This window comes from Thalassophryne amazonica, chromosome 2 (assembly GCF_902500255.1).
Source record: "Thalassophryne amazonica chromosome 2, fThaAma1.1, whole genome shotgun sequence".
In the NCBI taxonomy this organism is placed as follows: Eukaryota; Metazoa; Chordata; class Actinopteri; order Batrachoidiformes; family Batrachoididae; genus Thalassophryne; species Thalassophryne amazonica.
The window spans coordinates 110090892-110108453 of NC_047104.1; the positions used below are offsets into that span (position 1 = coordinate 110090892).

General features: G+C 41.1%; 1 protein-coding gene and 1 long non-coding RNA gene across 3 annotated transcripts in view; one reads left to right on the forward strand and one right to left on the reverse strand.

The window, feature by feature from the left end:
- The window catches only part of igdcc3 (immunoglobulin superfamily, DCC subclass, member 3), a 217182-nt gene that overhangs the window by 6072 nt on the left and 193548 nt on the right, over positions 1-17562 (reverse strand). For both annotated transcript variants that reach the window (XM_034191657.1, XM_034191648.1), the window contains 2 exons: positions 6662-6909; positions 5108-5272 (listed from right to left, as the gene is read on the reverse strand). In XM_034191657.1, the coding sequence (XP_034047548.1) occupies positions 5108-5272; positions 6662-6909 (413 nt within the window). The remainder of the gene's footprint in view (positions 1-5107; positions 5273-6661; positions 6910-17562) is intronic.
- On the forward strand, positions 448-16487 carry LOC117529073. The gene is made up of 3 exons (XR_004565931.1): positions 448-527; positions 10221-10228; positions 16477-16487. It is a non-coding gene; the product is annotated as an uncharacterized LOC117529073 (long non-coding RNA).

Below are 17562 nucleotides of genomic sequence, written 5' to 3' on the forward strand. Positions count from 1 at the left end.
GACAACCAAGAATAAATTAAACAGTTACACAACAGAAAATATTTCAGAGTTTGAGAATGTTGGAATCAGCATCAATTAAAGACACATTAAAATGTTTTAAAATTGTGTTCAGGTGTTAAGAATGTGTTGCAAAGTGCTTGGGATGACTTGGGTCTGGTGTGGGCCCTCAATTTATTTTAAAATTATAATTATGCTTTTTCATTGACATACGAGGACACAACTCAGCTGCAAGTGATGTACAGCCATTACATTCTAAGTGCCAGTCCCAAGCCCAATTAAATGAGCAGGGTTGCATCAGGAAGAGCATTCAGCATAAATTTTGGTAAACCAAACATACTGATCATAAATCAAATTTCTATACCAGATTGTTTGAGGCCTGGGTGAACAAACTGCTGCCACCTATGCTGTTGTCCAACAGCATCAGTGGTGGTTAGAAGTGTAGAAGCAAAAGTCGGGATATTGAATGTTAAAGGGAGAGAGTTGGGTGATATGATGGAGTGGAGAAATGTAGATATACTGTGTGTACAGTGGAAGGTAAGTAAGACCAGGAGCATAAACAGTAGGTTCAAACTGATGTATCATGGTGTAGATGAGAGAAGAAATGGTGTTGGAGTCGTTCTAAAGGAAGAGTATATTGAGAGTTTGTTGGTGGTTCAGCGAATGTCTGACAAGTTGTTGGGTATGAAACTGGAAACTGAAGGGGTGATGATTAATATCATCACTGCATATGCCCCACAGGTAGGTTGTGAGAGGAAGGAGAAAGTTTTCTGTAGTGAGTTAGATGAGATGAAAGAGTGTGTCCCAGGCATTAAAGAGTGCCGAGTCAAGCAGACTTCAATGGGCATGTTGGTGAAGGGAACAGAGGTGATTAGGAAGTAATGGGTAGATGTGGTATCAGAAGAGGAATGTGGAAAGGCAGATGGTGGGAGATTTTGCAAAAAGGTTGGAAATGGCTGTCATGAAAATTCAGTAAGGTATGTCTTCGATAATATATTCCATTTCTAAAGTAGAACTCTACTAGTGTATACTAAGGTATATCTAAATATCTAAAAAAGAAGAGTAGAATAGAAGAGTAGAATAGAGTAGAGCCACTTAGGTGCCTGGTCTTGAGAACCAGAGATGGATGAAGAAGAAGTAGCGCACAGTGACATATAAGAGTGGAGGAAGGTGCACACATGGGGACTACATTCTATGTAGGACATGCAACTTCAAGGAAATTGGAGACTGTAAGGTGGTTGCAGGGGAGAGTGTAGCTTGACAGTATTGGATGGTAATTTGGAGGTGAAGAAGAGAAGGACCAAAGAGAACCTGGTGGAAGCTGGAAGAGGAATAGTCCATGAGCCAGACCATTATTTGGTACCATCTGGGGGCACTAAATGCCACTTTGTTTTCTGAGTAGCCCCATGTCTTGGGAGCTCAAAAAGTCAGCGGGGCCCATTCCTGTGTGGTAGCGTTCTTAGAAAATTTTACCTTTTTATATGAGACCCCTGCATAGAAATGGGGCGGAAAAAGAAAGCAATAAAAATTTGTTTTAATATCTCAGCAACTACTATAGCCAGAGAGACACTTTTTTTTTTAATTTTCAGGACAGGAAATTCATTTTTGATAATTACAACACTGTCAGATTAATATTTATGTCATGATTACACTATATGGGTCTGCCGAGGATGTTTTTCCGCCAACTTTTTGGACTTCCATTTTCTTACTTTCAGGAGGCTTTACAGTTGACACCTTTGGTTGAATTACAATGCTGTTCACTCTGTGAGAAGTTCCTCCACCAGTTAAAGTCTCGTCTAGTTTGTCAATGTTGTCATAAGCCAGACTCACGGGAATACATGGCACAATATTTGTTGGAATTACTGCTTCCGATTCATCCTTTTTCAAGCATAATGCTGTGTCCATTTCCTCTAGCTGACTGTATGATATAGCATGGCCTAATCTGTTTAGGATCCGAATGAGCTCCACTTTCCCTGTGAGTGATTTTACTGCCCAGGACAACAGTATATGTTTGGCAGTCTTGTACGTTCCAGCAGTGACAGCGTACATCAGATCTTAGCCCAAGGAATTCAACAACCGGTGTATCCTTGCAGACTGCTCAGTATTAAGCTGTTAGCGGTTCTCTGAAGAAGAGTTTGACCATTTCAGGTAAAGGTGCATGATCATTGTCCAGGGTGTCTGGGTCAGGAGGCCAGTCTTGTCTGCACTCGGCTTTTTTTTTTCTAATTTTTCAATATCATAACACAACTCTGCACAATGACTCTTTCATCCTCTTCAGCATCTATTTTGATGCTCTCTCTTTCCAGTTACATCATCTTGACTGTCATTTTTTCCCTTGTGAGGTTGTATGGCAAGATAAGAACTCTTCCATTTATTTCTGAGACAAATGTAAAGCAATTTCCGAACTCAGCCTCGAGCTTTCTTCTGATGCGTTTCTTTGTCTTTGCCCTAATTTCTCCAACTCCTTTGGTTTGCAAAGTACTAACAAGCATCGTGGTCATATGTGACAGCTCTACAACCTTTGGATCATTAAAGATCTCGTCTCTGATATATTTGAAAAGCTCCTGATAAGCTTCAGATTCCATTTGGTCATAACTGTCATCTTCTTGTACTGTGCTTGTCTTGCTTTTGATTTCTTTCACTCTTGTGTACTGACGACAGCAAGACTGCCACAAGCTTCCTAGCTGTTACAGTTAATATCTTTGTGTCAAGCTTTTCTTCTGCTATCTGTCGTACAGTTCTGTCAGAGCGAAGTTCCACTGACTGAATGAGTGGTTCCCTTGTTTTGGAGTGTTTGGCATACTTTGAGGATTTGTCACAAAAAATACACACCTTTTCATACACTGTGGATGAGGTTGAACTTCGGGGCAGTGACTGCCTGGGTATGAGGTGCTGTTCATCTTCAGCTACCTGAGTGACAAATTTTTGCAATGTTTTCTTCTGAACAAATTGCTTTCTACATTCATTGTGATAGTAAACATCTGGAACAATGGTACAGGATGCAAACTGGAGGATATTAGGATGATTTTTGATTTGAGCTGCATTCAACAGAACAGTCCAAGAACAGTCTTCAATGTCAGTAACAGTTTCGCATATTATGCATGGCTTCAGATTGGAGTCTGCTCTCCGGGGCACTTTTCTAGGTTTCTCATAGTCTTCATCCATGTCATTTTCAGTCATTATTCATGCCTTTAAATACAGTAAAATGAAGTGCATGTATTTTATGATGAGAGTACTGATAGAGAAGGCCAACAAGCGTTCCACTGTGTGTTTGTGGATTTAGAGAAAGCTTATGACAGGGTGCCAAGAAAAGAGCTGTGGTATTATATGAAAAAGTCTGGAGTGGCAGAGAAGTTTATGACAGTGATGGAGGATATGTACAAGGACAGTGTGACAGCAGTGAGATGTGCAGTAGGAATTGTAGATGCATTCAAGGTGGAGTTGGGATTACATCAAGGACCAGCTCCGAGTCCTTTCTCGTTTGCAATAGTGATGGACAGGTTGCCAGATGAGATCAGATAGAAGTCTCCATGGACTATGATGTTTGCAGATGACATTGTGATCTGTAGTGAGAGTAGAGAGCAGGTTTAGACAAGTCTAGAGAGCCCTGGAGGGTCACTCGCCTTGATTTGTGTAGTCCATGTTTATACCGAAAATGGCAGGTAAAGGGATGAGTTTTTTTTTTTTGGGGGGGGCAGAGTACAGGACCTGTGAGCTCAGCTCAGCAAGAGTGGTGCATCACTGGACAGCCTCTCCTGGGGCAGAACTGGAGCTTGGGGGTCTAACTGACCCCACACAGGTACCACCCTCTTCTTCATAAAAACATTCCTTTGCCCACAATTTTCAGTACACACATGCACTTTAGAAGTCAAAGTGAGTGACTTCCCTGGGCTAGAGAGGTGAAAATATGATCTGGAGAGAAGGGGAATGAAAGACAGTCAGAAGACAGAGTACATGTGTGCAAATAGGGGGGGAGACAAAGTCAGAGAGGTGAGACTGAGATGGTTTGGACATGTACAGATAAGGGACATATAGGGAGAAGGATGCGGAGGATGAAGCCAGCAGGCAGGAAGAGAAGATTGAGGCCAAAGAGAGGTTTTTGGATGTGTGGAGTATGGACTTACAGGGGTTTGATGTGACAGAGGAAGATGCTGAGGACAGGATGAGATAAGCCTGATTTATGCTTCTACAACTCCATAACTCTGTGACTATGCAATGACGCCAATGTGGCCGTGACCCTTTTGAAGTTCTCCGTCATGTTGGTGGGTGTTATACTGCAATTTACTGCCAGAATAGTAGGGGGCGCAATGTGAAGAACAAGGCAGTGACTTTCTTATTTCCTGCACTGTCATGCTCCTAGTCTTTTTTTCTTCCTTTTATCTGGACTAATTTGTCTCTTAATGACCTCTACTTCTTTATACAATCATCCACCTCCAAACCAAGGTTATGTGCAATCTCCTTCCATGAACTGAAGGTAAATTCAGCGTCTTTGTAGTTTTTCGACTCAGTGTTGTAAAGTTGGTCATATTTGTGCAATTTTTCAAATGTTCTTCTATTTGATCTATGATCTGCAAAAAATTCAAAATATGATGGGAGAGGAAGGAGTGAAACCGGAAAAGTGACCAATCACAGCCCTTGTGGTCTGCGTCATTTTTCCATGTTGTTTAAATTTTTGGGAGGTGCACGTCAGGCTATGGAGAGGGGCTCGGTGAGGGTTTGCTGCGACGCAGAGGACTCTGTGTCACTACAGAGATGGAGAAGCACAAATCAGGCTTTAGAGATGGATGATCTGCTGTGGCGACTCCTAACAGGAGCAGCCAAAAGCAGAGGAATTGAAATATAAAGAGTGTATTTCTACTAAAATGTGGCTGACTGACTTGAAAATGTTGCATAATTTAAAGCGATACTGTGACTTGGTTGTCTGCTAAGGTCAGGTCAGGTGAGTGTGATGCAGGATGCTAATACCTTTTGAAACAATGAATGGATTGTGGAGCAAACATTTGTTATATGTGATTATATCTATTTCTAAAGCTTTGCAATCAACCACTAAATCTTCACCACTCTGACAACGTTTATATTGACAGTGTACCACGTGTGTTCTTCTACTTACCCTCCCCGAGAGTGCTCTCAATGACACTGTCAGAGGGATTGCTCGCTCCGTGGGAGGTATAGGCCTTGACATAAAAGGTATAACTGGTGGAAGGCTCAAGATCTCTTATGGCGTGCTGCAGTGTCATTTTACTGACGGCCTCCTCATATTCCATTTCCAAAGGGTCTGAAGAAGGAATTAACAGACGGTTAAGTGGAAGGACCCAATGACATGGAGGAGAAGTCCAGGAAATAGATAAAAATTATAAATACACTCATTTTGTCCATTATTATTATTATTGTTATTTCATGTTTGTTTTTTTAGGGTGAGGGATAATCTTGTTGAATCCTGTGATTTTCACAGGTTAACACTAGCTATACCACTACTATTATCACTTACAACTAATAATAATAATAACATAATACAACATATATATATATATACACACACACCACAAAATGAATGCCTTTGTGTCTGTTTGTGTGTGTGTGAGTGGTTATGGAGGAATTGTTGTTCCTGTACTATAATGCAGTAACATATTCTACATTGTGTGGAAATGGAGACCCTTCGTGTTTAATGAGGTGGAGCGTGGGTGAGATCGTATCACCTGAGCAAAATGGACAAATTAAATCCAAACACCCAACAAGTCCAATTAACAGGCTAACCTGTTTATTAAATCATATTTTGGGGGGGTCGAAAGGTAATTCTCCTAACAGTTTTGTTTTAATGTGGGCATTACAAATGATGACAGAACCAGTAGTGCATACATACAAGACCGTGTCAGTGTATTTGAAATCTGTCCTTTTTTAATAGTTTTATAATGACAAACTTTCATCATGGCTTTAGACTCATATTGTCATCTACACAGTAGCGTGTAGGCAAATGGTAAAACACTTTCCATTCTCTGAAAATGCAACATGTTAATTGGTCATCTGGTTAAAAAATTCCTGTGGTACCCACCCTTGTCATTACACTAGTCAAAAAGAAAAAACAACCTTTGAGAACTGATTTGGGGTAATTTGGGAATCTCAATCTGAGTTCAGAATTCCTCTGTCACATCATGTTTTTTTGCAATCTGTATGTTCTATATTGATGGATTACGCAAAAGTTACTCATTCGCTCACAAGTTTGATGCCACTAATCATGCACAAAAGCAGCACCAAAAGCATAGTTTTTAAACCAGGTTCACGAAATGTGAACAAGAGTTGTAATATCGTTTATGGCGGCGAAAAGGTGTGTGAGACTGCAGCTTTTGCTTCGATGCTTGGTAGTAGAAATGTGTTTTCATATTTCAAATGCATGATGTGATTATCAAAAATTAACACAAGATTCGGATTCAGCGCCCGCAAATTGCCCAAAGTCCGCTGAAAGACACCATGCAAATCGTGTTGACCACAACCTCACAAACATGACCTGCAATAAGTTCCTGAATCTCCACTCAAAGAGGTTCTTGCATTGGTGCAGGTTTCTCATTTCATTTTTCTGGCACAAACCTCATGAACTAATGCTTTTACAAAAAATAGTCCACAACATGTAACAGGGAGGCTGTGGCTCTGAAGTCCACTGCACCCTCACCTGAGGTCCTGCGGAAGTGCAGCACATATCCGATGATATCATGAGTGTTTTGATCAGGTTCCCTCCAGGATATCTGAATGGTTGTTGGTGAGAGGGCCTCAGCCTGCACGTGTGTGGGCATACCGGGCAGGCCGTCTGCCCAGAGCACTGTGAGGCGTGCACTGGCCTGTGTGGAACCAGCACTATTCTCAGCGATGCACTGGTAGATAGCCTCGTCATCCTGGCTGACACTGTATATCGTCAATGTTCTGCAAGAGACACAATAAGAGAAAAGGTTTAGTGAACCCTACTGTGACAAATGTAACACTAGATTGTACAAACTGTACCCTAATGTCATCACAGGGTAAAGACAGAGCACTAAATGGTAAATGCACTACATTTATATAGCGCTTTTCCATCTGCATCAGATGCGCAAAGCACTTTACAATAATGCCTCACATTCACCCTGAGGTGAGGGTGCTGCCATACAAGGTACTCACTACAGGGGATTAGGGGATTAAGGACCTTGCCCAAGGGCCCTTAGTGATTTTCTGATCAGGTTGAGATTTGAACCGAGGATCCTCTGGTCTCAAGTCCAACCTTAATCACTAGACCATCACCTCCCTTCACATATTGCAATCACATATAATAATGCAAGATATACAAAATATTGACCATTAGTGGGGGAATATTACCGAGGAAGGTAATAATCAATAATTATCAACAATAATGAGTACTACAAATACAACCCCAATTCCAGTGAAGTTGGGACATTGCGTAAAATGTAAATAAAAACAGAATACAATTATTTGCAAATCCTCTTCAACCTATATTCAGTTGAATACACCACAAAGACGATATTTAATGTTCAAACTGATAAACTTTATTGTTTTTGTGCAAATATTTGCTCATTTTGAAATGGATGCCTGCAACAAGTTTAAAAAAAGCTGGGACAGTGGTATGTTTACCACTGTGTTACATCACCTTTCCTTCTAACAACACTCAATAATTCTAATTTTTGATCCTACATTGAATTTTGACCTCCACATTAGAGATATTACGAGGACTGCTTTCTTCCATCTGCAAAATATAGCGAAGATTTGTCCCATCTATGGCTGATGCTGAGACCCTGATTCATGCGTTTGTCTCTTCTAGTTGGGATGACTGCAATGTTCTATTTTCTTTACTGCAGTCCAGTATTAGGGGTCTCCAACTGGTTCAAAATGCTGCAGCCAGACTTGATATAAAGCAGAAGGTTTGACCACATTACACCCATTTTGGCATCTCTTCACTGTTTTCTGGTCCAGAATGCTGCTGCTCACCTGTTGACCAACACCAGGAAGCACTGCCACTTCACTCCTGTACTTTACTCCCTGCACTGGCTTCCAGTCCATTTTAGAGTTGATTTTAAACTGTTAATGTTTGTTTTTAAAGCTGTAAATGGCATTGCACCTTCTTATTTATGTGACCTGTTAAAAACACACACAACCCTGTCAGAGCACTTCGGTCTGCTGACCAAAACTTTCTGGAGGTTCCCAGGTCCAGGTTCAAACAATGGGGTGACCGTTCTTTTGCAGTAGCAGGTCCTAAGCTGTGGAATGCATTACCTCCTGAACTGAGGTCCATTAATAGTTTGCCTCTGTTTAAAGCTAAGTTAAAAACGTACTTGTTCAGGGCAGCTTTTTGCACATAATTGCTTTGACACTTTTTCATCTATTTTTATTCTATTTGGATGCTCTTATTATGCTTTTATGTGTGTTTTTCGTACTGTTCTTTTTATTTTTTCTTTAGTTGGTGCTATTGGAAAGCACTTTGGTTCAGTGAAAACTGTTGTAAAGTGCTATAGAAATAAAACTTGATTGATTGATTTTCCTGTGAGATCAGATTTTAAGGTTCTGCTACTAGCCTATAAAATTCTTCACAGTCTGGCACTTCCCTACCTAGCTGACCTAATTAAACCCTACGTACCAGCCCAGGCTCTGCATTATCAGGGTGCAGGACTACTTTGTGTCCCTAGGGTGAATAAAAAGTCTGTGGGTCACAGAACTTTCTCTTATCATGCCCCTGTTCTGTGGAATGATCTCCCTGCGTCAATAAAACAGTCAGATTCTGTAGAGACTTTCAAGTTCAGACTTAAGACGCATATTCTCTTATTTTCCCTTTCGTACGGCTAGCATACTGGCATAGTATGTTTCTATGCTGTTTACTCTTTTAATTAATTTTATTAGGAAACGGAGCGTGTCATGGCCTCAACTTTATTTAAATTCTGGGTCTTTTAATGAAGTTTAAGGTTAGTGGCCGGCGATCACCTTAGTATTTCTTCTGTTTTTCTTGTTGCTTAATGCTGACAAATTATACAGTATTTGTTGTATTTCTGATGCTTGATTCTGTTTTTTTCTTTTCTCTCTGTTTGAGGTGTAGCTCCATCCAGAGATGGGTGTGGTATCTGTTCCGGAAACTGTCCTGTACACCGGTAATCCTGTATGTTCGTTTTGTGAATTGTTTTGTAATTTATGTCTGTAGCATGGCCCAAGCAGAGGGTCATCCCTTTGAGTCTGGTCTGCTTGAGGTTTCTTCCTCAGAGGGAGTTTTTCCTTACCACTGTTGCTCTGGGGGTTAGCAAGGTTAGACCTCACTTGTGTGAAGCACCTTGAGGCAACCTTGTTGTGATTTGGCGCTATATAAATGAAAATAAATTGAAATTTGAGAGAACACATGCAGAAGATTATGCTTCATGCCCAGCACATAATTTCAAACTGATTCATCTGTGACTGGAATTCCCATGGAAATAAATCTATTTCTCCATTTTCAAAAATCTAATTTACAAAGTAAAACCTGCGTTGTCTGTGCAAACATGTTCTCCCACACATAAAGACGCTCGACCTCTCACATGAAGTAAACCATTTTTTCCCATCTATTTCTTCTCCTTCCCATCATATCTTCTCCGCTCTGCACTCTCTGTCCCCATCTCTCCTTCTACTCTTCTTGCTCTTCCTTCTCACTTGCCGTGGCCTCCGTTATGGATGAAAGCCTGCAGTGTGGGTACGTGTGATGCATATTTCTGTGTGCTGAGTAGGTGTTATTTGACCAGAATATAAAAGCCATTCCTCTCAGTGGAAAAATAAAACATTTAAACGTGGCCTTCTGTGGAAATGAGGCCCTGTGGCACAAAACACTTCCTTGTAATGTTCTCATACCAAGGCTATTTTGTTTGCAGGTGGAAAGTGGGAACATAAAGCACAATGAATACCTTGGGAGCGTGGAGTGGGTTGAGTTGTAGCTTTGTCGATCATATCAGCTTATGTAGTCCTTGGGCTGAGCATTTCAGCTTCTTTTTTTTACTTCAAAACACGTGAATTTATTACAATGCAGCTTCTCACTGACTTATTGCTTTTTTTTGGCAACTGTAAAACAGTTCAGCAAGCTAACTTTTTGCAGGCAGCTTGGATACTCCGCATATTTCATAGTAAAAATGTCTTAAAGGCAGGATGAGCTTGAGGTAAAACCTACACGGCACTGAAACAATGGCCTGTCATCCTCATGCACTTAGAGGTAGACAACAGTCACCACTCGTCACGAGAGATACTAGTCACTTACGGCACACTGACAAAGTAATATTTAAACTTGACACATGTCTTATAAGCAGCTGCTCTCCTTTGTGCACCCCTGAGCCTGTCGGCTCTCAGGGGCTACGTGTGTTTCTGCAGGAAAAAAACTGGAGTTGTGTCAGGAAGGCTGTCTGGTGTAAAACCTGTGCCAAACCCAGTGTGTATCTGTGATGACCCTGAACAAATGAGGGCACCCAAATCAACAACTTGACAGATGTTTTATATATGGGGATGAGCAGAAAGGGTAGGAGTAAATCTTTCTCTTTTTTTAAATTAATGAACTACAATACATTTACATCTCTAATCTGGGTCAGGGCAGGCTGAGAAGTGGAAGAGTGAAGGTCAGTGAGGCCCACTGTTACTGCAGTCTGACCTCTGGCTCTAAGGTGGCAGCGATCATCAGCCCTCTGCGTTTTACTCAACCATTACATTCCTGACAGCCTTTCATTTCAGCAATGGATGGAGTGTTTGCAGACAAGAAACCTGACCAGACACTACCGATATGCTAAGCGAGCCACTGGGACGCACCACACGATGCCTCTGGGGGCCACCAATTGTGCGAGCAGGATTAGAGACAAATCTAGCTCCAGACAGTACAGCACAATCCTATATAATACAGCATCAAATCATGTCATGTCACCTATAACCGCTGTACAGAAGTCAGGTCGAGAACACCAACCAGGTGTCACCAACCGTGCTCCTGGAGATCACCTGCCATGTTTTACATGTGCAAATGCTGCAACCACAGCTGATTTGTCAATTCTGATGTTTTCCAGCTGAATACACCTGATTTAGTGAATGGAGCAGAGACTGTTGGAAAACATGCAAGGAAGGTGATCTTCAGCAACAGGGTTGGTGATGTAGACCCTGCTCACCCCATGAGTGAACACACTGGTGACCATGGTAAGGAAAAACTCCCTCTGTAGCTTTTGTTTTGTATTACAGGAGGAATCTGCCAGCAGACCAGACTCAGTGAGGTGACCATCTGGTACGGCCATTCAAACAAAACAAAACAGAAGGTGCACAACAGAATTTACAGAAATGAAGGTTTTAAATAGTTAACTGATGTATATTTGCTCCAATTATACATTTTCATGTCTTTCTTCTATCCTCTTTGAATGTTCCCAAGAAGTTCTTGGGTTACCAGGGTCCAGCTGCATCATATGCAACGTAGCCTGTGTAATGTAGTTTGTTTTCACACTATGGAGGTACAGTAGCCTACTGAGACTTCTTAGTGTTTGGATACTCTACAGTGGACTGCATTACTGCATTTATATAGTGCTTTTCCATCTGCATAAGATCAATCAATCAATCAATCAACTTTTTTTTTATATAGCGCCAAATCACAACAAACAGTTGCCCCAAGGCGCTTTATATTGTAAGGCAAGGCCATACAATAATTATGAAAAACCCCAACGGTCAAAACGACCCCCTGTGAGCAAGCGCTTGGCTACAGTGGGAAGGAAAAACTCCCTTTTAACAGGAAGAAACCTCCAGCAGAACCAGGCTCAGGGAGGGGCAGTCTTCTGCTGAGACTGGTTGGGGCTGAGGGAAAGAACCAGGAAAAAGACATGCTGTGGAGGGGGGCAGAGATCGATCACTAATGATTAAATGCGGAGTGATGCATACAGAGCAAAAAGAGAAAGAAACAGTGCACCATGGGAACCCCCCCACAGTCTACGTCTAAAGCAGCATAACCAAGGGATAGTCCAGGGTCACCTGATCCAGCCCTAACTATAAGCCTTAGCGAAAAGGAAAGTTTTAAGCCTAATCTTAAAAGTAGAGAGGGTATCTGTCTCCCTGATCTGAATTGGGAGCTGGTTCCACAGGAGAGGAGCCTGAAAGCTGAAGGCTCTGCCTCCCATTCTACTCTTACAAACCCTAGGAACTACAAGTAAGCCTGCAGTCTGAGAGCGAAGCGCTCTAATGGGGTAATATGGTACTACGAGGTCCCTAAGATAAGATGGGACCTGATTATTCAAAACCTTATAAGTAAGAAGAAGAATTTTAAATTCTATTCTAGAATTAACAGGAAGCCAATGAAGAGAGGCCAACACGGGTGAGATATGCTCTCTCCTGCTAGTCCCCGTCAGTACTCTAGCTGCAGCATTTTGAATTAACTGAAGGCTTTTTAGGGAACTTTTAGGACAACCTGATAATAATGAATTACAATAGTCCAGCCTAGAGGAAATAAATGCATGAATTAGTTTTTCAGCATCACTCTGAGACAAGACCTTTCTGATTTTAGAGATATTGCGTAAATGCAAAAAGGCAGTCCTACATATTTGTTTAATATGCGCTTTGAATGACATATCCTGATCAAAAATGACTCCAAGATTTCTCACAGTATCACTAGAGGTCAGGGAAATGCCATCCAGAGTAAAGATCTGGTTAGACACCATGCTTCTAAGATTTGTGGGGCCAAGTACAATAACTTCAGTTTTATCTGAGTTTAAAAGCAGGAAATTAGAGGTCATCCATGTCTTTATGTCTGTAAGACAATCCTGCAGTTTAGCTAATTGCTCAGCTAAGATGCTCAAAGTGCTTTACAATAATGCCTCACATTCCCCCCGATGTGAGGGTGATGCCATACAAGGCGCTCACTACACACCAGGAGCAACTAGGAGATTAAGGACCTTGCCCAAGGGCCCTTAGTGATTTTCTGGTCAGGCTGGGATTTCAACTGAGGGTCCTCTGGTCTCAAGCCCAACAATTAACCACTAGACCATCACCTCCCCTACAGATTTTGATGTATTGCTTTTTGACTGCTTACAGCGGTCAAAAAGCAACAGACCTCTTTATTAGGTACACCTTGCTGGTACCAGGTTGGACCCACTTTTGCCTTCAGAAATGCCTTAATCCTTCATGGTATAGATTCAACAAGGTGTTGGAAACATTCCTCAGAGATGATGGTCCATATTGACATGACAGCATCACACAGTCACCCAGTCCCCCTTTCTCCTCTGACCTCTGGCATCAAGAAGGTATTTTTGTCTACTCACTGGATATCTTTTCTTTTTTGGACCATTCTCGTTAAACCTTAAAGATGAAAATCCCAGTAGATTGGCAGTTTCTGAAATACTCAGACCAGCCCATTTGGCACCAACAGCCAAGTCACTTAAATCCCCTTTCTTCCCCTTTCTGATGCTCGGTTTGAACTTCATCAAGTCACCTTCACCATATCTAGATGCTTAAATGCATTGCGTTGCTGCCATGTGATTGGCTGATTAGCTATTTGTGCTAACAAGCAAGTGAACAGGTGTACCTAATGAAGTGGCTGGTGCGTGTATGTGTGGTTTTAAAGTTACATGTAGCTTGAAGTGAAGTTGTCTGTCATTTTCTTTTATTTCCAAAGTCTAGGTCTGGGGGCCGCAAAAGCCACTGTTGTATAGTAACGAAGTAAAAATACTTCACTACTGTACTTAAGTACGTTTTGGGAGACTTTGTACTTTACTTGAGTTTTTTTTAATTCAGCTTACTTTCACTTTACTACATTTCCGACCTTAATTGCATACTTCTACTACTCGTTACAAAAAAACAAACAAACAAACAAACACATACACACGAAAAAAGTCGTTTTCACCCAGAGACACCACTGATTACTAGTGACTGCAGTGAAGTCAGGCCCATACATGTCAACCTATACGGATTTTCCGAGTTTCAGAGTCATACGGACGTACAGGGTTTGGTCTGCAGTGCGACTTCACTTTGATGCGTGAGCCATTGAAGCAATGCTTCGAACCACTGGCTCGTGGTTCTCTGATTCGCTGCTCTTCAGAAGCGGCAAGTCCACTTCTTAACTCCTCACAAAGCCATTAAAATATCGTGACTCGCTTTTGTGTGGATTAAAGTCACTAACTGGGACTTGTCATGTTGTAGTCAAGAAACGAGAATCATCCTCCATTCTGTTGACACAAAATTGCCGCTTTAAATAAAATGACACCTCTTTCCAAATGCTGTAATATAGAAAATAAACTACAATCGACTAAAACGTTTTTTTTTTCTTCCCAAAATGAGACGTCCTGTGTTCTTTATGAATTAAACTGATGCTGACATACAGCACAGCCAGCTGAGCTCAGCTCAGATGTATGGAAAGACATTCATGCCAAAATGTTTTAAAGGAAATGCTTTTGACAAAAACTACAGATTGTTTATTTCTATTTATGTCCAGAGATCAAGGATCCACCATGTAGAGTTTATTATGTCCAAAGTTTAAGGATCCAGTGACCAATTTCATATTTATTTACTTTAAGACTCAATAAAATGTTCGACTCAATAAAAATCGGCTTATAAAGTGCCAAATCACAACAAAAGTCATCTCATGGCACCTCACATAGAACAGTTCAACATAAAAAATTAAAATAAATAACAATTAAAAAATTAAAATACATAATTAAAAACAGAAGTAAAAGAATAAAACAGATAAAAATAAAAACTATTCATAAGAAAGAGAATAAAAATAGGCTTTAAGGCTTGACTTAAAAATGTCCACAGACTCTGACTGCCTCACGGTCGCAGGAAGACCGTTCCACAGAGCGGGTGCACGATAAGAAAAAGCTCTTTGACCCACTGACATAGAAAAGCCGTAAAGCCTACTTTTAGTACACAAAAAATTCACAAGGAATCGGAACGATAAGCGGAATCGATAATGGTATCGATAAAATCTTATCGATACCCATCCCTAAATAAACACAGTGGGTGAAGTCGAGGATCATCGACATGCCTGTCTGCAACACAGGCACTGGTGAAGTGATTTTTCGATACACTTGATGAAGTTCTGAGTTATGTTTTATTTTGTTCATTATATTCAATTTATTTTTCATAAACCCAGTTACGTGATACCGCTATGCGGTTGTGTGTACTGTAATAAAACTGATTTTTGTGCTGATTTGGAGGTTATAAGGATTTTGTGCTGATTTTATGGATTTTCTCACTTGGTTATACAGGTGGACCCTCAAAGGGGTTGACATGTATGCAGGGCGATTTGTCATGAGGCATGTCCGGTAGGCTTTTTTGCAGTTGTGCACTTGGGGGGTGTTTGTCAGGAAAATGATCATTTCTCTACATTGATTACAGACCTGCAGCGGGTCTATAATCAACTTTTCTGCAGCGCGGCTTGGCTTTGAACCTTGAAGCAATCGAAGCAGTGTTTTGCAGGCTGAAGCAGTGCTTCGATCTACGATTCGTGGATTGATTGCTTTATCCTAATTTTTTTCCCGCTAAAACCCTGAAGAGCATATGTCTGTGAGTAATATTTAATATTTTTATGTTAAACCGACCTGTTATGGTCTTCTGAAACAGTTGATAGATGTATTTTATAATTTAAAAACGGGACCGATGCTAACGCGTTGGCATGTCTATGACGTTTTCAATGTTAAAGTTAGCATTAAGCTGTTCACATCAGCACGTTTGTGTTGATTTGTTTTCTGTATAATTAATGGCTCAGCATTTGTTGTCGTAAAAGTGTCAAACTGTAATTTTTTAAATTTATTTTTATTCATATATTATAGCAACAACAATAACAGTCTACATAATAGACAATAATAGTCAATAATAATAGACTAATAATGTTACAATACAATTTTAGTGAAAGAGACAAAAAGAACCTAATGAAACAAAACACAACAGAAAAGATAAAACCATGTAACAATGAAAATAAATTAATACATATAGAAATAAATAACTGTTTCCTGTGAACACCTAGTGAGTAGCCTACTCTCATTTAGGTTTTGAAACCTTGTTTCTGAAGTGTTTTTGTGTGATGTGCACAATTTTCAGTATTTTGACTAATACTACCAGTCATTTACAAGCCTAGAAAACTTTAATATTAAAAAAAAAAATCAGTCCGTTTTTGATTATTAAATACTAGATACTTTAAGGCTTTTACTTGAGTAGCATTTCAATCAGTGATTTGAACTTCTACCAAAGTCATTTTTTTAGTGGGTATCTGTACTTTTACTTAAGTGTGATTTTCCAGTACTTTATACAACACTGCTGTAGGCTGTGGGCCGTACAATGAATATCCCTCCCTACTGCTGCTTGTGTGCAAATTTGCAGTCAAAATATTTTTGAAAATGACAGTGTGTTCTTATTTCTTGTCATGTTTCTCTTTTAGAAAACCTTTCAAGATGTTTTGGGTACAACTACCAGACAAGAAGCACCAAAACTGATCCATCAAAGAACCACACCACATCTGACAGCAGGAAGGAAAAAAAAAAAGAAAGAAAGAGTGGAAGTGATCTGAGAAGGATGGTGAGATGAAAAGGGGTTTTGGGATTTGGGTCTGATTTCTGGCCTCATATGTGCTCCACAGCTGAGCTGTCCTGTTTTGAGTGGTTGACGCCATCATTTATGCATCAGTTCAAGGTCATTTCACTGACTGATGGGCAAGACTTGGGGCCAGGGGAGTGGCTGACAGTGGGGCCATCACCCTGTTTTTCATCTGCTCGGGTTGTGTTTATGCCCCCCTGCTTCTGAGCGTCAAAAGGCTGTGTGACCGTTCTGGATCCGGCAAGAAGGAAAGAAAGAAAAAAATGTGCACAAAGAGAAACGGGAGGAAAAGGTGGGGCCAGAGGAGGGGGTGGAGCAATGAGCTGTCTGCAGCCTGAGAGGAGGGAAGGGCCCAGGGATATGACTGATTACACATGAGGTCAGAGGTCAAGGCCAATGCCCAGACCCCACTTCTGTGTAATGGGGACAGGAAGGAGGATGTGGGGCTCAGAAAAGGGGGCGCCCCCAAGAAAGGACATTTGTGCACGGCCCGCTCTTGCACGTTAGCTATAAATCACACCGGGGTGCACAAACACTTTTCACAAGTGTTAAAAAGATCATAGCGTTTGTATTATTCATGAGGTAATGGAGTGTTGCTTTCAAAATCTCAATTATGCATATACAAGGCAAAATTAGATTTTTGCAGCCAATAAATTAACAGATCCATGATGGCGTTTAGACAATAGAGCGCTGTGACGTGAGATGACGGACGTGCTGGATGGTTGGAGGCGCCGGCTTCAGACAGTGAAGAGTGACACCGGCTCTTACGTGTGATTAGCAGCAGCGCAGGCGGCGCAGGCTTCTGCCTCAAACAGCAACCACGGCATGTTTTACACACGCCTGGTCAGCAAGGCACGCTAACAAACATGGTAACAATGATGCTTGCAGTGTGTGCACGTGAGCACTAAGACCTGCTAAGACGTGACAGGGCAAACCTCGCTACAAGCAGCCCGCCTGACATCAAAACAACACGCGCAATTTCACGCTGCTACGACTTCTTTTTGTGTGTAGTCTGCATCGACATCAAAAGAAAAGTGTGACGTG